A 24629-nucleotide genomic window follows, 5' to 3' on the forward strand; every position below is an offset into this window, starting at 1 on the left:
AAAAACAATTTCTACACTTTTCCAGATTATTTCCACAAAGTTTCACTTTCCGCGCGCAAAATTTTACTTTTTTTTGTCCAGAATTAATTAAAAAAATATAGTTCTATTTCTGTCGTGATAGTATGTTACCTTTTCTTAACACCAACACCACCACCACCTGCCCCAAAAGTTACCTGGCCAAAATGAAGTTCCACTTCGCTTTCCAGTTCATCCGGTGTACTAAACTTCATCTTCGGCCAGCTTCTTCCTTAATCACCTACTTCCCACATTGTCATTCGCAGAATCACCTAAAAAAGATAATTTGGTAAAGAAATAGTTGGTATAAGTGGTGACAAAACAAAAATAAACAAAAAACTAGGATGTAAGTGATAATTTGATGTGAAGCAATAAAAATATTTTCACTCGGTATCTTTCACCTCTCAACAAAATCCTAATCTGAGGCCTGGCATTTGTCATAATGCTCATAACTCTCCTATGAGCACTTCCATTATTCCCCTGATGGAAACTTCCACCTACATTATGGTGGTTACTATGATAATGGTGCAGAAGACTGTTTGTCTTCTTCCAGGCATGCTGCAGACCATGGTGTCTGTTTATAATGGCACCATCCGGGTGATCCATCATTCGTAAGATGGCCAATTGATCACTGGTGTCAAGAGGTGCTAATGAGATGTCTCGGACGGCTCTGAACTTGCCGCAGTTGTTTAAATGCTCGTTTTCTAAACGGAAATAGTTCCAGACAAACCGACTAGGAAGAAAAAAAAATAGATTTTTTTCCACTCATGTGATATTGCTAATCCCATTTGACAGATAAAATAAGTATAATTTTCTTTACCGAAAGACTTCCCATGGTGTGATGAGAGTCAACATGACTTCTGGAGTCACAATGCCACTTTCAGTCAAACTCAAAGTGACTACCCAAGCAAATCGTAAAACCAAATCTTCTATAATGCCAAAATAATATGTCCACTGAAATAAAACAATTCAATAAGTATATATACATCCATTTTAATTGTTTAATTGTGAATGCAATTTACTTATAACTTACCGTGTACGGATACACAATTTCTTCCCTCAAAAATTTATGTTCACCTGCTTTCGAATCAAAAAGTCCCCAATCCAATTTAATATCCCACCAGTATGTGTAACTTGATGAAATTATTGATGAAATAATCCACAAATAGAACCATGGATTCGTTGACTTGTCCGGATTTGTTTCTATAAACAAAAAATATAACATTGAATATATATTTGTATTTATTTGTCAATTTACTTTCGGACTATCATAATTTTTATATCTACTTATCTATCTACCTCATTTTTCTCCTTTTTCTCAATCTTTATCTCTCCCCCTCTCGCTCTCTCCCTCATCTTATATAAATCCCTATCTCTGAACCTATCTACTTTCCTCTTTTCCTCACCTCACTGTCTTCCTATTCATTTCTAAAATTCATATTTATCTTTTTCTAAAATCAAACTAAATCTCTCATTATTATTTTTTTAAACTATCTAGCTATTTATCACATTTTTTCGTTTTCGTCTGTCTATCTTCTTATTCTCTTTCTAACAAAGTATCTATCTCTTTCTCTCTCTTTTTTTATCTATCTATTTTCCACTTTTTTCTCATTATCAGTCTATTTAAATATCTCTATCTCTTTCTCTCTCTTTTTTATATATCTCTTTCTCTCCATTTTTTATCTATCTCTTTCTCTCTCTCTCTTCTGCTCTATCACTTTAACTCTATCCCTAACTCTCAACATATCACTATCGTACTCTCTTTCTTTTTCGCTAAAAAGATCTCTTTCTGCATTTTTGTTCTATCTTATCAAGTTTTTCCTAAGGGTCAAACTGAATATCTCGTCATCTTTTTCTTAAACTATCTATCTGTCTACCTCTTTTTTTTCTTTCTCTTGTTATCAAAATATATCTATCACTTTCTTTCCCTTTTTTGCTCTATCTCTTTATCTCCATCCCTAACTGTCTACATATCTCTCTTGTACCTTCTACCTTTCTTTTACACTATACTTTTTCCCTTTTTACTCTATCTTATTATATCTTTCCTAAAGATCAAACAGAATATTTTTTTTTAATTAAAATATCTAGCTATCTAATACTTTTTTCTTATTCTCTTTCTAACAAAGTATCTATCTCTTTCTCTCTCTTTTTTTATCTATCTATTTTCCACTTTTTTCTCATTATCTGTCTATTTAAATATCTCTATCTCTTTCTCTCTCTTCTGCTCTATCTCCTTATCTCTATCCCTAACTGTCTACACTCGTATCTATGTCGTACTCTCTACCTTTTTTTTACACTGAATATATCTTTTTTTCCTATTTATCTATCTCTAACTCTGTATCCCGTCTTTTTCTGTATCCCTCCCTTCTCTATCTATTCCCTCCCACCACTTTCTATATAACCTTCTTGCTCATTCATATTACACACATTTTTTTAATAACAAACAAGTTTCAAATCCATCACAAGTACTGTACTACACAAGCAATATAATAAATATATAATCCAAAAAAAAAATCAATTTTCAGCTCTTCCTATTTCTACATTAAGAAGTTTCACTTCTCTTGTACGCACTATTTTTTTTTTCTATTTACCTGCATGACAAGCACTAAGTGTAGCAAATCCCACAACAAAGAATGAAGTTGAGTATTTTACAGCATTTGCCAAATGTGGATTAGCTTCTCGGGTGTCTCGATATCTTCTGCAACATTGTGCAAACCTGAACCAGGCTGGTAGAGCTGCCATTACTGCTCTTATTGGGATCGAATCATTGACACACACACCAGGATCTGGGATAAAAAATAAATTTGTAATTATACAGTACATTTAGTTGAGTTATGGGTCTATTTTCGAATAGTATTAATTGTAATAGCAATACTTGTTGACTTTATAAGGGATAGAGATAAGGAGATAAAGCAGAAGACAGAGAAAGGAATAGATAAAAAGGGAAAGAAAGAGATAGGAATATTTGGAAGTAAAGAGAGTATGAGAAAGATATGTAGAGAGTTAGGGATAGAGATAGAGGGATAAGGCAGAAGAGAACAATACTTGGTGACATTATAGGGCTTTATTAGGGGTAGAGATAAGGATATAGAGCAGAAGAGAGAAAAAGAGATAGATAAAAAGGGAGAGAAAGAAATGGAGATATTTGGATATAAAGGGAGTATGAGAGAGTTAGGGATAGAGATAGAAAGATAAGGCAGAAGAGAGAGAAAAGGGTAGACCAAAAGCGAGAGAGAGAGAGAGAGATGTTTTAATTTATTAGACAGCATGGAGATAATGCAACATGATTGTTAGTCATTTATATATAGACTGTTAGGTTTATTTATCTATAATATAAAGTGGATCCAATGTAATCTTTACATTTGTGCTATTTGGAAGTTAGTTTCCAGCTTTAGGTTAGTATCAAAAATTTAAACAAACACTCGAATAAACATCATAGGTATAGCTGTTTTGGTTTTTAGACTACAAGTCCCAGCATAAAAAAACAAGATTTATCAAAATAAAGCAGATGCACCAAGAATATACAATCAATGTACACTTATTTCAAGCATTTTAAGTTACCACAAGAGACCAGTAACATAACATAGCTAACTTATCCAAAAATAGGCCGATTAAAACTGATTTTTCTTACCGTTTGGTTCATACCAGCTTTTCAAATTCATATAATAGCACAAAAAATATTGAAAGTCTACAAAAAGTGGCAGCAAACTGTTAATTTGATCAGCAACCCAGAAATCAGCAAAATTTACATGAAAGGTTGGTGAGAGAAAGACTCTTGCCTGGAAATAGAAGAATGGTTAATATATTTGTTATAAATGGTTAATATAATATTCTTAATAAATGAATTTATTTGTTATAATTTTTTACCAATATTCGCAGAGTCCAAAATCTTGCTTCGTGCCTCAAAATTTTAAATGGATTTAATAAAAACCCAAACATCAGAAAATATAATATTAACGGGCTAATGAAAGCAGGAATGCCCAGCTGGTTGCTGTACAGGAAGCATAATACACTGAAAAAAATAATAATTTAATATAAATTATCAATAATTTTAAAAACAAGCAAGAAAACTAGCATTTTATAAACGAAATACTTCACAAAAAACATAAAACATACATTTGTCATAAAACACCCTTTTGATTTCAGTAAAATTAAATCAGACGCCATAATATCATGTAAAAGGATGAAAATATTTTATTAATACTTTATTCGAGAGAAGTTGGGATGATTGGTATAAGTGGTAATATATCAAGGATAAGTTTCTAAATCACTTTAAACGTCAAAAAAACAAAAAAAAAAAATAATTATTTATTTACTATACCTCAAAGTCCATATAACTCCAAAAACAGCTCCAATTTCAGTAACATGCTGCTCCGACAGATGACACCTGGGGTCCAGCTCAAAAACCAAAACCCTATTGACCCCCGAGACTCTCCAACCTCTAACATTAGCAGCCCACAAAAAACAAAACTCAATTAACAGCAAAGGCGTTCTATACAAACGCATCGGTATCAACCACCATTTGGGCTGGTTGTTCGAGTCCTCCTGGTTAATTGTAATTTTTAAAGTTGTTGTAAATTCACTTGTATTTTCTGAACTGCTGTTGAAAGATGTTATATTTGTATATATTGTTGTATGAGTAAGATTTTGTTCGATATTTGATGATGATAGATTTGTTTTTGTTGTGTACAGGTTCGTCGCTTTGTTGTAGATACCTGGAAATAGTAAAATTGATAAAAATTGGAAATATATTTGCATATGTCTATTCTACTTACATGAGATGATGACTCCCATTGCCAAAACGGCTAGAGCTCCAGTGAAAAAGCCAACTCGATAAGTTGTCCAGCCAGCAGTTCCAGATCCAGAACCGCCACTGCCTCCAGAGCCTCCTAACGGAGGTACTCTTAGACGTTTCATTGCGCGACCTCGATCACCACCTTCTAATTCGCGGGTGACACAGGCTTCTGTCTCTCGTAGTAAACGAGATATATCCTGAAAGGTAATAGAAATAATGAAAGGAATGTAGAATTAAATATGAATAGTTATTTAGTCTGGAACATAGCTCTGTATGGATCAGAGACATGGACTCTAAGAAAAGCCAACAAAAACTATCTGGAGAGTTTTGAAATGTGGTGCTGGAGGGGAAAGGATAAGATAAAGTGGATAGACAAGCTAACAAATAAAAAAGTCCTGAGAAGAGTAGGCAAAGAAAGGACTCTACTGAGCACGATCCTGAAAAGAAAAGGAAACTGGATCGGATTCATTCTACAAGAAGAGTGCCTTGATACACGACGTCGTCGAAGGAAAAATAGAAGGACTCAACAGATTGGGAAGAAGAATGCAGATGGTTGACGACTTACAAGAGAAGAGGAAATAAAGGGAAATAAAAGCAAAGCACAGGACCAGGAAGCATGGAAGAACAAGTTTAGAAAGAAAAATTCATAAAAACGAATATAAAGTGATCAATGGTAATAAAACGGTAATGGGAATAATAAACAAAGAAGGGTTAGAAATTCATTGATTTTGTGATGCTCTCATACCATGGACCTGCCTTCGGTTTTCTAGGTCACGTAACCGCTATGTTAAACGTAACTACTGTTACGTTATATTAACATTTAAGTTACGTTTTGTGCTTTGCTGAGTTCGTATTTTACTTTAGTTACTATAATCTATCTCATTGTGAATGTTATTATAGATTTAGATGCTTTCCCAATCCAAAGTAAAAAATTATAATTGGAAGATTCAATCATGTGAATTGTTAATAAAGCATTAGTAGTAAAGTTAGTCGCAAAAAACAATATAAGTATAGAAATATAGTATACTGTTGCTATTTTCAATTCTACATTGCAAAGTATATACTAAGTGATGTCACTTCAGAAATTTAAAATTGATAAAAAAAATCTGGATAACTTAATCATTAATTAAATAAAAATTCTAAAATCTATAGTACTGCAGTACTATGAATACTATTATATGAATACTATTTTACTATTTCAATTTTATTTATCTAATAATATACCTTGTTGAGGTAGAAATGTGCCATTTCGACATGCTCTTCGTGCCATTTTGAACCTCTGTCAACTTGCAATAACTGAAAAGCATAACAAATGGATTAATTACCACCATAAACCATAAACCATGAACAAACTATTACAAAAGTTAATAATGTTATTAATATCAATATAAATTATTGTAATAAATTAATTACAAAAGCACAAATAGGAAATTAAGTGCCAAAAACATTTAGAGGTAGCTTGACCAGCTATTTTGAGATTATGTAAAATTTTAGATGAAAAAATATAAAGATATATATAAAACTGGCGTCTGAATGAGTTGATTATACGCCTTATATGTTATTCAATCTTTACCTTGTCATGTTTTTTCAATATCTTCCTGAAACCGGTAAAATTTAAATTCTGATAATTCTGCAACAGCACTAAACTCAAATAGTATTCACTGAAAGCCAGTTTTAACTCATGCAGCTTCTTTCTTGGAGCATTTTTTCTTTTCCTTGGATTTAAAGACATTGTTTTGGAAGTCGAAAAACCATGTTTACCTATTAATAAAAAAATAAATAAATATGAACAAATTATAACACTCCCTAGCCTAACATAAGCATACTAAAATAATAATTTAGATTTAATTATTTATGGAAAACTATTTTAAGATCTAAGAACCCGGAACAAACAAATTATAACATTCCCTAGCCTAACAATTATAACATAAGCATACTAAAATAGTAATTTAAATTTAATTATTTATGGAAAACTATTTTAAGATCTATAATCCCTACAGTCAGTAAAAATATCACCGATATCACTACTGCTTGATATCAAGCTGACTGAGATAGTAATCGAACCCGGAACAAACAAATTATAACACTCCCTAGCCTAGCAATTATAACATTAGCATACTAAAATAGTAATTTAGATTTAATTATTTATGTAAAACTATTTTAAGATATATAATCTCTATAGTCAGTGAAAATATCACCTATGCTTGATATCAAGATTACTGAGATGGTAATCTCCAGAACAAATAAATTATAACACTCCCTAGCCTAACAATTATAACATTAGCATACTATAATAGTAATTTAGATTTAATTATTTATGGAAAACTATTTTAAGATCTATAATCTCTATAGTCAGTGAAAATATCACCTATATTACTACTGCTTGATATCGGTAATCGAACCCGGAATAAACAAATTATAACACTCCCTAGCCTGACAATTATAACATTAGCATACTAAAAATTATAACACTCCCTAGCCTAACAATTATAACATTAGCATACAAAAATAGTAATTTAGATTTAATTATTTATGCAAAACTGTTTTAAGATCTATAATCTCTACAGTCAGTAAAAATATCACCGATATTACTACTGCTTGATATCAAGCTGACTGAGATGGTAATCAAACCCGGAACAAACAAATTATAACACTCGCTTGTCTAACAATTATAACATTAGATTACTAGAATAGTAATTTAGATTTAATTATTTATCGAAAACTATTTTAAGATTTATAATCACTACCGATATCACTACTGCTTGAAACCAAGCTGGCTGAGATGGTAATCAAACCCAGATGTATTGAAAAATACTTCTGGAAAAAGGCATCACAGTTTATGATCTTTAGAGTTAAGTCTTCAAAATATAAATAACAATTTTATCTGGTTTCATTATAATAAAACTATTTTGATAAAAGGATTGAGACTTGATATTATAATTAAAAATATAATATGTAACTTTTAAACTTATTTATGTGTTTTAAATCATTGTTATCGACTGTAATATTTATCATGTGAATTAAAATGATAGTGAAATTACAATTACCGGCAAAGTCTTGAGCATCTTGTAAAGTCTCTCGTAATTCACTGCTTAGTGTTGCAAATTTTCTTGTAGCCTCTGCTTGTTTTTCTACAGAAAAATAATAATATTAGCATAAACACTATAAGCTATATAATTATTTATAAACTACTATTAGTAATCATTCTATTTTCAATAATTTATTTGGCCAAAATCAACTGACTATAAGTTTGACTTTCATGGTAGTACAAACTTGATTTAATACAAAATGCCTGAATCAGAAAAATATTTTACCTTGTTCCTTGAAAATATTAAAACAAATTAAACATTTGTGCCGTGTACTAAACGTAAGTTTAATGATAAGAAATTATTTCTATGTTATTCGTAGTTTCTTGAAGTTATTAAAATGGAAAATACATTCAAGCAGCTGCTCATAGAATGAGATTTTATCGCCAGGGAAGAAGTAAAAAAAAAAAATACAAGCAGTCAATAAATGTATGCTAATTTTAATTACATGAAGTTCTTCAAACACAGTTATTACATGATGAGTGAAATTGTGGAAACAATATTTCTTTAGGCGTTGTTTAACATAATCCACTGTATGAACGAATATTATAGAATTTATTAATCAGCAATTACTTCATTTCTTTAATGAAGATTCAAGTCGTAAATGCTAATTACAATGACAAACCGATCATGTCATATTTAAAGTATGACTTTATTTACATTAGTGTTTTCAAATATTATAAATATTTTTAATGCTATTATAAATATATAATTTATAATTTATTATTATATAAATGTTTATAATGGTCGACACTAATAAATGTGTGCATCACGAGTGTTACCATATTACTAATAAACATTATTCAAAATTGTTATATGATGTATTTATTTTTAACTCAAATGCCAATTCGTACAATAGCAAAAAAGTTTGACTTCAATCGCTTGTGAACCTTACACGCACTCTGTTTTTTTTAAACTTGTGCATATTTAAAAAAGTATCAAAATAAGCTTAAACCATTATATACCTGAATAAAAAGTATTGATCTTTTCCAATTCTTTGTAACAAACATGAAAAAAATGTTCATCGAATGTTGTAAAGTATCTTATTATCATATCGGGGTCTGCTGCTTCTCCTGATGGGGCCCTCTCCATGGCAGTGTACAGCATAGCCTTCAATTCCTAAAAAATGAAAAATGAATTAGTAATATAAAAGAAACTGCTATTTAGATTTAAATAAAATTCTTCACATATGTAAATGTTGTTTTTCAATAAGATTACCTTTTTCTCGATTGATTTCTATTTATACATAATGCAATTTAGTTTGATTAAATTCCTTATGTAGCAATCACTCGACAGGTACTCTAACAAACTATCTTTTCAGATAGTAAGTTAAAGTAATTTTATTTATCGCTTGTATTTTAAGAATGAAATCAATTTGTATAAAACATTTAGTTGATTAGAAAATCAAATTGTGAATAGAAAGAAGTATTTTTTTGCAATACATTTTATTACAAAAATTAAGTCTGTCTATATATAATATAAATAATTCTTAACATTATGCATAACATTTTGATCGACATGAATCATAATTAATAATTTTATAATTTAATAAAAGTACCTACAATAAGCTTTAAGTTTACTTAGATAATATATAACCATTAAATGGCAAAAATATTTACAAAATCGTATCTTATCATAGTCTTAAATTGTTTTGTAATTCGTAACACTGTAAAATTTATTAACACTTCAAGTCAATATTTAACCCTTTCCACTCGGCTGCCTCCTCTGAGACACTCTGTATATACAATTACTCAGATCGTATTAAAGCGTCGAATAAAATAGATCAGGGATGAGCAGCCTGCAGCCCGCGGGCTTTATGCGTCCTTTTAAATATTATTATTGATACTTTAAGTCAATATTTTTCCCTTTCCACTCGACTGCCCCCTCTGGGACACTCTGTACCCACAATTACTCAGTTCGCATTGAAGCGTCGAATAATATAGATCAGGAATGAACAATCTTCAGCCCGCGTGCTTTATGCAGTCTTTCAAATATTTTTCTGAAGCCCGTCATTCATTACTAAAGCAGATTTTATTTATTTCGTCAACGTCAGCAAGCATCAATAATTTAATTATGATGTATTATTTTCTTGTTGCATTAATTTTTTATATATTTGATTTTAATAATTTAGTATTTTTATATTATAAACGTTGTCATAAAAAATATTTCTAGTATAAAATGTTTCTTATAAGAATAGCCAACTGATTGCAAATGTCGTATATAAGTGAAAGAAGCAGCTAACAAAAAATATATGAATAGTTTACCCACTGCAAAGCATGCCACATATAAATGTCCCTCAATAGTCGCCTTAAGGCAAATTGCTGGAACATCCCGTACCAAAAATTATTTTTTTAAAAAAAGATTAACATTTTTGAAAAAAAATTACTCTGAAAAAATTAGATTTTTGAGAAACTTACTTTTTTTGAAAAAAAAGACTTTTTGAAGAAAAGTGTATTTTAAAATATTTTGGAAATTCTGAACTTCTTTTCAAAGCAATCGCGCTGCTTTAGCTGCATAGAGACGAAATATCGAAGCGCGTAAGCGTCGCGTCGTCGTCTAACGGATAAACATTGGTACGAAACCCATAGGAATGTAAACAAAATTTATACTTATTGTTAAAATCTCCATAAAATATCTGATAATTTGATGTGCATACGTCTAATGATCATTTTTGACCGCCAAATGGCATATTTTTTATTTTTTTCACTAGATCTCCGAAACCGCTAGACGTGCCTTTCCAAAAATTTAATCAGTTTTTCTTCTTGTCAATACAAGTAAAATGTTTTGTGAATTAAAAACTGAGTTACCGTTTTTGGCACATTTTGTCCCGTATCTTCGGAACGGCTAGACCTACTACCTTTGCCAAAAACTAATCAGCAGGTCTTCTTATCAGTAGAAATCGAATGTATTTTGAATTATTCAAATCGGTTGATCCGTGTTCGCGAAATCGTCGACGAAAATTTGTATCCGCACGCACACACACATACATACATACACACACACATACATCCATTTTTTCTAAGGTATTCTAAAATGTTCAGAAACCTTTGAAACGTAAAGAGATATAAAAACTAGTGGTGTGTATGGCATCGTGCTTTAAGGCAAATTGCTGGAACTTTCCGTACCGTAACGAAATGTTCGAGAAATATTAAATATTTTCAAATAGATTATTATAAATAAATACTGTAATATTGTCAAATATTTATACAAATTATATAAACTGAATTGCAAAGTTGAAAATATTTGTTTAAAGTATATTAGAACTTAAGGGGGTATTCTACTGTAGAGTCATGAATTTCGCCCGGTTTTTGAAGCGCTGTATAAAGGAAACAAATAATATTTTTACTATCGATTTTTTTATCAATTGTTTATTGATATTTTATCATTACATCAAAAATTTATTAGAAAAAAAAAATTAAAATTCACAAAGTTATGAGCAGTCAAAGTGGAAGTTCCCCAAAAAAGAGGGTGTCCTGTCACACACATCAATTTTTTCTAAGGTATGCCAAAATGTTTAGAAACCTTTGAAATGTAAAGATATACAAAAAATTTCATTTTCGATTCTTTTACTATAACTTACCCTATAGGTTATTAAAAAGGTTGCTTGTTTTAAAATAAACCTATGCAGAGATCAGATATTGTTGACTTTGCAAAATTAACTATTTATTAGTTAATTTCTAAAAATTTAAAAATCAAGTACGTTCTGGTAAATTCTTTTCAATCAGTGCCTAGTGGCAAGGGTTAAATACCATTTCCCAGTTCACTGTCTATTCATTCGGTTGCAAATTAACACTATCCTTAATCACAATTTCCTCGTGGGTCCTCAAATGAGTCCTCAAAACATGTGCCTGTGTAAATCCCTTCCCGCAAATCTTACACTTATGTTTCCTCTCCCCCGTATGCGTTACCATATGCTGCTTAACATGCTGCGTCCTTGGGAAAGTCTTATCACAAACCGGACAAGGATAATACCATTTCTCAGTCCACTGTCTACTCATTCGATTGCAAATTAACACTATCCTTAATCACAATCTCCTCATGTGTCCTCAAATGAGTCCTCAAAACATGTGCCTGTGTGAATCCCTTTCCACAAATCTTACACTTATGTTTCCTCTCCCCCGTATGCATTACCATATGCTGCTTAACATGCTGGGCCCTCGGGAAAGTCTTATCACAAACCGGACAAGGATAATACCATTTCCCAGTCTATTGTCTATTCATTTGGTTGCAAATTAACACTATCTTTAATCACAATCTCCTCGTGGGTCCTCAAATGAGTCCTCAAAACATGTGCCTGTGTGAAACCCTTCCCGCAAATCTTACACTTATGTTTCCTCTCCCCCGTATGTGTTACCTATGCTGCTTAACATGCTGAGCCCTCGGGAAAGTCTTATCACAAACCGGACAAGAATGCTTCTTCCCTCCTATGCAGAGATAAGACTCAGTGCCGAGCAGCAAGAGTTAAACACAATTTCCTAGTCCTGTGCCTATTCATTTGGTGGCAAATTAACACTATCCTTAATCACAATCTCCTCATGTGTCCTCAAATGAGTCCTCAAAACATGTGCCTGTGTGAATCCCTTCCCGCAAATCTTACACTTATGTTTTCTCTCCCCCGTATGAGTAACCATATGCTGCTTAACATGCTGAGCCCTCGGGAAAGTCTTATCACAAACCGGACAAGGATGCTTCCTCTCCCCCGTATGTTTCAACATGTGCATCTTCAAACTGCTCGAACAAACGAAAGCCATGGGGCATTCTGTACAAGGATAAGGCTTCTCACCGCTGTGCTGTCTTTCGTGCACAATGAGCTTTCCTGAGAATTTAAAAGACTTTGAACAAATTTTGCACACAAATGGTTTTTCTGTTGTGTGATGTATTTTGATGTGACTGCTTTTCGAGTGCCAGGTTGTAAATTTTTGGTCACAATGGTTGCAGGCGTACTTTTTTTCTTCCACATGCACACGCATGTGCGTTTGGAGGTAAGATTTAGATTTGAAGTGTTTGTGGCACTTTGCACATTCAAAAGGACGTAATGTAGAATGTATAGCTTCGTGTACTTGTAGGTTTTTTAAGGTTTTAAAAATCCTACCACATTCTTGGCACAAATAAGACTTGTCAATAGAAACCCCAAAATGTAACTTCATATGCTGTCGCAAGTTGTAAGGTCTGTTAAAGCCTTTACCACATTGCGTGCATTGATATTTGAATTCCGTTGTATGTTTGTAAGAATGTGTTTCTAGTTCCCCTCGGGATTTGAAGGCTGCTTCACAGATGTTGCAAGCAAATGGACGTTCCCCCGTGTGTATTCTTTTATGCACTTCCAAACCTAAAGCTGTTTTGTACCTCTTTGAGCACACGTCACAAGAATGTGGTAACTCAGAACCGTGGTAGAGTCTTAAATGTTTATATTTAGCATCATTAGTGTCGAAAATCTCGTAACAATATTTGCAAGGGTGCTTGTCAGCATATTTACAAACGTGGTTAACATATTGCTCACCGGATTCAAATTTTGTTTTGCATTTAGAACATTGCATGTTGGGTTTATTGTTTTCCTCGTTTGCAGAATCATCGCTTTGGTCCTTGATTATTTTTTTTATCCGGTCCAAAGTGTCTTGTCTTCGAGCAGTCCTCAACACTTTTTTCTTCACCTTAGGTTGTTTTGGAACTTTTAACTTCAACGTTTGCAAAGGCTTTTCATCACTACTATCATTATCGTTTAAAATAACATCTAAATGATCCGTAAATGCATCAATCTCTTCCTTAATGTCCATTGAATCAATAGTTTCTTTCAACCTGTTAATTTCATCCACAGAATTTCGACATTTCTGCCAAAACTCGTAACACTTTCTTAAATCATTTAGACAATTATCACAAATATGTTTGGGGTACTGGTCGTTCCAAGATGCTTCAAGGGACGTGCAGGATGTAAACATTTTTAAAACAATGTTTTCAGTTTGTGCAAAATCCTGATCAAGGAATAACGATTGTAAATTCTTGTCTGTGAGACAAGCCCGACACATATCAGAACCGAACACAATGGGGGGCTTGTTTTCAAACACTTTGACGTCCAAATTATCCATTTTGATAATAAAACTATAAGTTCCTTGTCACATTTAAAAGCTCAGTTCTTAATAAAATGTTTATTTATTTTGTTCATCTGTCACACAGATGAGCCGCCATCTTGTGTTGCCATATGCAATATTTTTGACTCGTGAAGTTGCAGTGGGGTGCGCCCATAGATAAACAAATATAAATAGATGGCAAATATAAATAGAGGGAGTATCCAAAAATCTTTACATTAATTGACCCCCCCTAAGGGCCAAGCTCTTAATGAATTAATAAATTTTTATAATTAATCCACAGTTTTAATTAGTATAGGCCTATGGAAAAACCAATAAATACAAAATCAACTAGTGGGGCGCATATAAATTTGACAAAAAATTACTTTTTTAAAATTTTCTTTTTTTGAAAAAAAATGTTTTCTTTATTTTGACATATTTTGGAAATTCTGAACTTTTTTTCAAAGCAATCGTACTGCTTTAATTGCATAGAGACGAAATGTTAAAGCGCGTAAGCGCCGCGTCGCCGTCTAACAGAAAAACACTGGTACGGAACCCATAGGAATGTAAACAAAATTTATAGTTATTGTTAAAATCTCTATAAAATATCTGATAATTTGATGTGCATATATCTAATGATCATTTTTGACCGCCAAATGGCATTTTTTTTTTACTTTTTTCACTAGATCTCCGAAACCGCTAGACCTGCCTTCATGAAAATTTGATTAATTATTCATCTGTCAATACAAGTAAAATGTTTTTTGAATTATTCAAATCGGACGCTCCGTTCTCTTAAAAACTGAGTTACCGTTTTCGGCACTTTTTGCCCCGTATCTTCGGAACGGCTAGACCTGCCTTCGCCAAAAACTAATCAGCCCGTCTCCTTATCAATACCAAAATGTTCAGAAACCTCTAAAACGTAAAAATATATAAACATTTTCATTTTCGATTTTTTTGCGATTACTATAACTTGCCCTACGGGAAGTTAATAAACTAATTAGATGACTAGTAGTTAATGGCATCGTGTTTTAGGCAAATTGCTGGAATTTCCGTACCATAATAAAATATTCGAAGAATAAATTTTTTAGAAAAAACTATATTTTAGAAATAAACAAAGAAAATCTTTTCCCAAAAGCAATAGTTTCGTCAAAACAAGCAGAACGTTTTTTGAATCATTCTAATCGGATGCTTAGTGCTCTCAAAAACTGCCATGTTTTGCATATTTATCTCCGAAACGGCTAGACCTGCCTTTGACAAATTCTAATCACCACTTCTATCCATCATTACAAACTGAATGTTTTTTCAATCATTCAAATCGGATACTCCGTTATCTCAAAAACACGATTTCTATTTCCTGCACTCTTTGCTCTGTATCTCCGAAACGGTGGTACCTGCCTTTGCCAAAATCTAATCACCACTTCTTCCCATCATTACGAATTGAATGTTTTTTGGATCATTCAAATCGGATCCAACGTTCTCTCAAAAACTCGATTTTTATTTTTGGCGTTCTTTGCTCTGTAACTCCGAAACGGCTGGACCGATATTTGCCAAAAACTAATCAGCACATCTCCCTATCAATAGGAATCGGATGTTTTTTAAACCAATAAAATCGGTTGATTGTATCGCCCGAAAACGTAAACGAAAAATTGTATCCATACATATTTACACACACAGGCGCGCGCGCATTCATTTTTTCAAGCTATTAACATTGCAGTATATTTTATGCCAAAAAGTTGTTGAACTTTTTTTTACTTTTCTGCTAATTATAAAGAAATTGGCCAGGCCAATATTCACGCAAAACTTTGTCGAGTTTCATAAAAAGGCTTTTATATTTTTGAAATCGGTTCAGGCGTTTTTGAGAAAACGTCGATGAAAGGTCTAATTTTGACAAATGCCAAAAAAGCGATACCAATTTTTGCGAACTTTGACAAATTTTCAAAGTTAAACCAATTGTCGTAGGGCCGTAATATTTTAGTATGATCTAGAAGACTATAGTATCTACCGTCAAAATAATAATAATAAAAATCGTCGGAAAAAATTTTTTTAACACTTTATTACAAGAAAACGGCCCGGCCGATCTTTACCAAAAACTAATCAGCACGATTCCCAATCAATATCTTTCGAACGGTTTTTGATTTTTCATAATCGGTTCAGAATTGCGGGCTAAAACGCAGACGAATTTTTTTTCACTTTTCTGCTATTTATAAAGAAACGGCTCGGCAGATCGTCGCACAAAACTGACAAACGATAGTCCTCGTCGAACGGCTTTTAAATTTTTGAAATCGGCAGAGCCGTTTTCGAGAAAACGTTGATTTACGGCAAAATTATCTGTTCACATACACGCACACACACATACTTTTTCCAAATTTGGTCTCATTCGATTCAGAATGGCTTGAAACGTCGAGAAAACATAAAATTAGCGAATCGGATTTTTTGATGAAAGCATAAACTTCTCCTTCGGGAAGTTAATATTACAGGCCTAAGAAAAGAAGTTTAATTATATATTATTATTCATTTTACAATTTTTATATCATTTTCAATCAATACATTCTCATTATCGGAAATTTTCGGTGCCTGTGCACATAGATGGCATCGCAAAAATCGGCATGGACATGAAGTCTGCTGATCCACATTCCAACTTTTCCAATATGATCCCGATATTCTGTCGGAGGGAAAGTCTTCGGCCGAAATGAGGGGGCCATCGTTACGTGGTCCACTTGAGCCCTAAAAAATCAGACATCAGATTCAAACTTTAGAATTGTTTGTCTTCGTAAACATTAGACTAGTCTATGCGATGAAAGTTCGAAGTCTATCAAGTTGGTGGAACTTGCCTTAAGACAAAATGCCACTTACACCTAGTTTCTACTATCTATCACCTTTTGGAGACTCTGCAACAAGGTTTATAATTCTCTCCCAAAGGAACATGTCTCTGTACGTAATATACGTTGCATTTATAAGGGCAACAGTATCGGGTCTTCCAATAATAATTGGGGTACGACAAACGATCCATTTTAGGGCTCCAGAAAATTTTAACAGAATTATTTTGACATTTTATGAAAATATTTTATTTTTGTTTGTACATTTTAAATTGACACGTGTCAGGGGCAATGAAATTTTAGTTTTTGTATTTTTTGTATTTGTTGGATTCAAAAATGGTTTGGTAAAAAAAAAATTCAAAATTTTTAGGTCATCTGTTCAAAATGAACGAGTACAGTCATTTTGTGACAACTTATCGCAAAGACTACCTTTGGCCCTACAATACTCCTTTTCCTCTAAATTTGGGCGACGATGGCACCATCGATTTGGGAATCTCGGCCAGGGTGCCGGCGACATGCAATTGTAAGGTAAAAAAATAAGGAACTAGGTGTAAATGTACATTGTCGGTAATCTTTCTTTAAAATAAGAAGAAATACTTGTGGTGCACCCATTAGGACAAATAAAATTTGTTCATTTTTAAAGGTTTTTTCATTATTGTTCTACCCAGGTGATGGACCCTATCCTGAAGGCCTCCGCACCTGGACAAGCCGGCAAGGACGAATGCAAGGAGCAACAATGGTCCCGTTTAGGCCCCATGGGTCCACTCTTAGACGCAAAACTGTTCCCAGTCAAAGTAGGAGCCTCTCCTCAGACCGAAAGCTCCAAAATCGACCAACCGAACGCCTTTTTGGCGAAATTGAATGAAAAGTACCCTCAATTGTACGAAGTACTAAAGACCACTCCAGATGAAGAATTGTTATACAAGTAACTGATCCTGGTTTATTTTTGATAATATTTATATATTTTATATTTATGTTTATGAATTTGGGGTAATGTTGATGTTGACTTGTTTTCAGGGTGGTGAATGATCGTATGCATACGACTTATCAAATTGATTATTGTGGAGCCTCCGAGTATCCTGCGGGCAAGTATGATCTATTGACAGGTGGTGCAAGGTCTAAAGAAGGTTTGGACCCAACATGCGACCAAAATGTGTCCAAATTACCGGATGACCCTTGCAGACAGAACCAGAGACCTATAGCATACAGGTAATAAAAAAATAATAACAATAATAACACACTAAGTGTAAATTAACACCTCACGTGTGACCAAATTGTTAACTTCCCGTAGGGCAAGTTATAGTAATCGCAAAAAAATCGAAAATGAAAATTTTTATATATCTTTACGTTTCAAAGGTTTCTGAACATTTTGGCATACCTTAGAAAAAATGGATGTATGTGTGGGTGTGTGTGTGTGTGTGTGTGTGTGTGTGTATGTGTGTGTGTATGTGTGTGTGTATGTGTGTGTGTATGTATGTACGTGTGTGTATGTATGTGCGGATACAAATTTTCGTCGACGATTTCGGGAACACGGATCAACCGATTTGAATAATTCAAAAAACATTCGATTCGTATTGATAAGGAGACGTGCTGATTAGTTTTTGGCGAAGGCAGGTCTAGCCGTTCCGAAGATACGGGGCAAAAAGTGCCGAAAACGGTAACTCAGTTTTTAAGAGAACGGAGCGTCCGATTTAAATAATTCAAAAAACATTTCACTTGTATTGACAAGATGAAGAATCGATCAAATTTTCATAAAGGTAGGTCTAGCGGTTTCGGAGATATGGAGGAAAAAGTAAAAAAATGAGCCATTTGGCGGTCAAAAATGATCATTAGACATATGCACATCAAATTATCAGATATTTTATAGAGATTTTAACAATAAGTATAAATTTTGTTTGCATTCCTATGGGTTCCGTACCAATGCTTATGCGTTAGACAGCGACGCGGCGCTTACGCGCTTTATATTTTGTCCCTATGCAGTTAAATCAGTACGATTGCTTTGAAAAAAAGTTCAGATCTTCCACAATATGTCAAAATAAAGAAAAAAAAAATTTTTTTCAAAAAAAAAAAAATTAAAAAATAATTATTTTTTTTAAAAAAATTTTTTTTTCAAAAAGAAGTAATTTTTGGTCCATATATATAGTTTCTCAAAAATATTATTTTTTTAAAGTACATTTTTTTCAAAAACGTTAATCGTTTTTAAAAAATTAATAATATTTAGTACGGGAAGTTCCAGCAATTTGCCTTAAGGCACGATGCCTTAATTGCCTTAAGACAGAATTCCACTTACAGCTAGTTTCCAAATTACCGGATTGGCTCTTGTGGACAGAACCAGAAATCTATAACAAAATATCACTTGGGGAGAGGGAGGGGTATAGTAAGATATCACGTGTATTTTTTACCTAAATTATTATAAAAATTCCAAACATTTTCATAAATATTCCAAATATTTTTTCTCGAAACTAAAAATACACGTGATGTTTGGTAGCGGAGGGTGGGGGGTATACTTTTGAATATAACCAAGTATCACCAAGGGAGAGGGGAGGTGTTCCAAAAATCTTTAAAATATCGATCACGTGATCAATGGACCCTTCCTTGTAACATCTTGTCATCTTTGATCACATTAGGACATTTTTGAAGGCGTTAGTCACAACTTAGGACTTCTTAGGACACTTTTTTGTAATGAAATGTCAATTTGGGGCTTCTCAAATCAACGTAGGGCATCTTATTGATGCAAAATATCTTCCTAGGACATCGCAAGACATCTTTAAACACCTTAAGTCATCAGGAGACACCTTAATAGTTCTTAGGACATATCAGGGCCTTTTTCAAATATCATAAAATATCTTATTGTTATAAAATGTCATTCTTCATTAGACACCTTAGAACATTTTAGGACATTTTACAAATTTTTGAGTATCCTGGTGTTCTAAAATCGCCTTTGGCATCTTAGAACATAGCAGGACATCTTATTGTTATTAACTGTCACCATAGAAAATCGTAAGATCTCGTAGGAAATAGATAAATAGCCATTGAATATGTCTTAGGACATATTAAGATATCTTTCGATCTATGTTAATTAAAAAGAAATGGCTCGATCGATTGTAAACCAAAACTGATCTATGCGAACCTTTAAGAAGTTTCATCAAATAGCTTTCAAATTTTTGAAATCGGTGCCGTTTGGTGAAAAAGTAAAAGACAAGTTAGTAGTGGTAAATTATGCCAACTACAGATATCCACTGATGATGACCCAAATAAATTGAAAATTGATTTTTGAATCAATGTCTTTCATTTAATGTATTATCTTAGAAAAAACTTACTCATATACTTGAGTCATTTATATATTTCATGTATTCTATCAATTTTTTTTTTCAAAGGTCCGCGTCCATGAGCAAAGAACAGATGCCGCCATCAAAATCCACACAAAAACTGGTGTCAACGGAGTGCTGTAATACTTCAAGTGTAAAACATGCTAAATACACAACAGAGTATAGAGATCACGTCAGCAGAATGGGAGGCTTAATTATGAAAGAACATTTGCATTCAAGGAACTTATAAAAAGAAACATATTACATATTAATGATACTATGGGTATGGGAAAAAATATAGACAATATAGATTTGTTTTTGATCACTGTTTATTTCTATTCTCAAAATAATAAATAAATATATTTGCTTAAGCCGGCCAGAGACGTTACTATATGCATGTGCAATTGAATGTATGCGCCACCAGACGTATTTTCACAGTGCCCACAGACGACTCAAGTGTACATTCAAGTGTTTGCGCATGCATATCAAACATGTCAACTAAAAAATGTCAAGACATTACCTAAAAATATATCTTTTTTATTAATTTTTATAATCACAGCATCAAAAGGGAATTCAAAGAGTTGATAGGGCTTATTTAAATACTTTAATAAACGTCGATAACTTCATCAATTTGAATTTTTAAGTAAAACAAAATCGAGACATGTGCTGCTACATGTGAATGAACTTGCCGATTTGAATGATTGTACAATTAAAATAATCAAAAGTGCAAAAGAACATACTACACTCGCTATAGAATACATGTGCAAGTCATAGGTTGCCAGGAGTATCTTTTCTATTATATATGCAAACTAGCTGTAAGTGGAATTCTGTCTTAAGGCAATTAGGGCATCGTGCCTTAAGGCAAATTGCTGGAACTTCCCGTACCAAAAATTATTATTATTTTAAAAACGATTAACATTTTTGAAAAAAAATACTTCGAAAAAATAAGATTTTTGACAAACAATTAGACAAAAAATTACTTTTTTTGGAAAAAGATTTTTTTTATTTTTTTTTTTTTGAAAAAAAATGTTTTCTTCATTTTGACATATTTGGAAAGATCTAAACTTTTTTTCAAAGCAATCGTACTGCTTTAACTGCATAAAGACGAAATATCAAACCGCGTAAGCGCCGCGTCGACGTCTAACGCGTAAACATTGGTACGGAACCCATAGGAATGTTAACAAAACGTATACTTATTGTTAAAATCTCTATAAAATATCTGACAATTTGATGTGCATATGTCTAATGATCATTTTTGACCGCCAAATGTCATTTTTTTTTACTTTTTTCATTAGATCTCCGAAACCGCTAGACCTGCCTTTATGAAAATTTGATCGGTTCTTCACCTTGTCAATACAAGTAAAATGTTTTTTGAATTATTAAAATCGGACGCTCCGTTCTCTTAAAAACTGAGTTACCGTTTTCGGCACTTTTTGCCCCGTATCTTCGGAACGGCTAGACCTGACTTCGCCAAAAACTAATCAGCACGTCTCCTTATCAATACGAATCGAATGTTTTTTGAATTATTCAAATCGGTTGATCCGTGTTCCCGAAATCGTCGACGAAAATTTGTATCCGCACATACATACACACACGTACATACATACACACACACACACATACATCCATTTTTTCTAAGGTATGCCAAAATATTCAGAAACCTTTGAAACGTCGAGAAATGCAAAAATTCTCATTTTCTTTTTTTTTTGCGATTACTATAACTTGCCCTATGGGAAGTTAATAAATCTTATCTAAAATTGAACCTGATGGTAAATTTAAGTGCTACGGCTGGCGACATCTATTACAAGCTGAAAGAATTACAATTGATGTAATATCAAAGCAACCGTGTTTGCCATCTATTTATACTTGTTTATCTATGCAGGTTGCGCAATTATACTGTCTGTGACCGGCTTTAAACTATTAATTTATTACTAAACCTTTTATTTTACTCCACTGTCCTCCTCGTGTATCCTCATGTGGCTCTTAAGCACCTGTGAGTACTTAAAAGCCTTATCACATAATTTACATTTGTGTCTGCACTCCCCTGTGTGTGAAACCATATGTGTCTTCAAATGTTGGGGCTTCATAAACTTCTTACCGCACACTGTGCATGCATACTTCCTTACACCAGTGTGCTTCAGCATGTGCTCTGTTAATCGAGTGGCACAAACAAAAGCCATACTGCATAACTTGCAGGCATAGGGCTTCTCACCAGTATGCTGGCGTACATGGATTCTTAAGACTCCTTGGAATTTGAAGGCTTTGGAACATATGTGACATTTTAAAGGCTTCTCTGTAGAATGGTGGCGGAGTATGTGAGCTTTGAGATTAGCGCTTGCAGTGTACTTCAAACCACATTGCTCACACTTGTATTTTTTTTCGGGTAAGTGTATCTGTTTATGTGCGTAAAGAGTTTTGGAGGTTGCGTAAGTCTTATTACACACCTCGCATGTGTATTTCCTTATACCAGCATGTGACTCGAGGTGTGATTTTAAATTGGAACTAGATCTCAAAATATGACCACATATTTCACACAAGTGCTCTTCTTTAGTTTTCCCAGAAGAATGTGTTTTTAAATGTCGTTTTAAGAATCTAGATCTGGTGAAAAATTTGTTGCAGAAATTGCAAGTGAATTTGCTTTTGAGTTTGTGGGTCACCAGTTCGTGGTGGTCGCGATATTGTGGACGTTTAAACGCTTTTTGACAAGCCGAACAAGGATATGGACGTTCTCCAGTGTGTGTTTGCACGTGGAGTTTTAATTCGTAAGCTGATTTACATACTTCAGAACATTCATCACATTGAAAATTATAATTATGCTTTTGTAAATGCTTATATTTTTTACTATAAGTGTTAAAGTGTTCACCGCATTTTTCACAAACAAAGCGATGCTTTGATTTAACTGTTTTACATACATGGTTGATGAATTCTTCATCGGTTAACGATATTTTACATTTGGTACATGAACGAGATGTAGTAACTTTCTTACCCAGTCGCTTGGATAAAGGTATATCTGACTCGGAATCACTTGTGCTTCCATAATCATTATCAAATTTATCTGAGTACTTATCAGAATCATATTGTTGTACAAAACTGTTATTACCTGTACCAAGAGACCTGGAGGAGTCCATTTTGTCACATGTAGATTCTTCTGGCTTATTTTCTATCAAATCAACTTCCAAAAATCTATGTACCCCTTCTTTAGCATCCACAGAATCCAGTTCATCTTTCAGTCTATTCAACTTATCGAGTGAATTTTTACATTTATTCCAAAAATCATAAGCATCCACCAACTGTTTGAGACAATTATCACAAATATGTTTTGGATATTGATCATCTTGTGATATGTCAAGAAATGCATAGCAATTAAACATTTTTATAATATTAATTTCTTGTTTAAAATTTGTACTGGAGTTAACCTCTGAGAATATTGATTGAAGATTTTGATCATTCAGACAAGCACGACACATTGTGGAATATTGAGACACGATTTTTAAATTATCGACTAATTCTGTATTTTCCATGTTTAATAATATAATAATTAGATATTTTTAAATATTTATTTGATTTGTTGACAACTTTTTTGACGTTTCGTTATTTATCAAAAGACGCCATAGATACATAAGCTTGATAGACTAGACGCCATGTTAAGTGAGTGTTGCCATAGTAAAAGAAATAATTAATAACTCTTCTTTTATCTATGAATAAAACTTACTTTGGTTAAAATGGGAATTCTAAAAATCTATTAAATGTTTAAAACTGATATTAAAGTTTGTGTATTTGGCATTTTGAGTTACATCCAACAAATTTATTACAATTTAATTCCTTATTCATCATATTAGCAAATACTTGTTTACAACATGAACATCCTAGACAAATGAACATCGAAATGTATTATACATAGACCTTATAACTTAAAACTACATGTAATATAAGGTCTATTATTAGTATTATGTTTTATTTTATTATTATGTATTATTATTAGTATTATGTTTTAATTCAAATTTTGAATTTGGCGCTAATTTTTCAAGCACTTTCCGCCATATTTGACAGTTGACATGTCAAAGACAAAAATCAAAATGGTGGCGGCTGCGCTTGCACGGATACGAAGTAAGAATTATTTTATACAGAAATAATTACTTTAGAACTTATATATTTCTGTAATTACGTTAAATTAATCACCGAATTTATAATGTACAATAAATTATCACTTTATACCTATTTGTTAACCCATCGAAGTTACATGAAGTTTGTAACAAATTTCAAAGCATTTTTTGACAATTCATTTCCTTATAATTTATCCATTAAATAAATAATTACATAGCTCTTGCTTTAAATAAATAATTACATGCAAATGTTAAATATTATTACAAAATTATATTAATACAAACTTATGGTTTTAGGTCCAGGTCACCCACATGTGACCCTTCAGGTTATTCACGACCTCTGAAGTAACAATAGATGAAGGAATGATAATTTGATATATTTCTTCATCTATTGTTACTTCGGATGCCTTGATTAAACATTCAGAAAGACTAAGAACAACTACC

General features: G+C 32.7%; 2 protein-coding genes across 2 annotated transcripts; both read right to left on the bottom strand.

Moving 5' to 3' along the window:
• Positions 1 to 512: 512 nt before the first annotated feature.
• On the bottom strand, positions 513 to 23603 carry LOC113362878 (xenotropic and polytropic retrovirus receptor 1-like). Its single transcript, XM_026605374.1, has 15 exons — positions 23274 to 23603; positions 23183 to 23227; positions 8862 to 9015; positions 7858 to 7941; positions 6384 to 6571; positions 6035 to 6106; positions 4793 to 5007; positions 4337 to 4582; positions 3883 to 4027; positions 3647 to 3794; positions 2607 to 2801; positions 1049 to 1218; positions 836 to 969; positions 582 to 748; positions 513 to 529 (listed from the first exon to the last, which is right to left on the bottom strand). Exons 1-15 carry the CDS (start codon positions 23601 to 23603, stop codon positions 513 to 515), a joined length of 2310 nt encoding a protein of 769 aa, XP_026461159.1.
• LOC113364235 (zinc finger protein 2 homolog) lies at positions 11897 to 14018 on the bottom strand. Its single transcript, XM_026606727.1, has one exon. It carries the CDS (start codon positions 13977 to 13979, stop codon positions 12384 to 12386), a length of 1596 nt encoding a protein of 531 aa, XP_026462512.1. The 5' UTR covers positions 13980 to 14018; the 3' UTR covers positions 11897 to 12383.
• Positions 23604 to 24629: the final 1026 nt, after the last annotated feature.

This window comes from Ctenocephalides felis, unplaced genomic scaffold (assembly GCF_003426905.1).
Source record: "Ctenocephalides felis isolate EL2017-DRISC unplaced genomic scaffold, ASM342690v1 CF-g0.4_SCAFFOLD_00845, whole genome shotgun sequence".
In the NCBI taxonomy this organism is placed as follows: domain Eukaryota; kingdom Metazoa; phylum Arthropoda; class Insecta; order Siphonaptera; family Pulicidae; genus Ctenocephalides; species Ctenocephalides felis.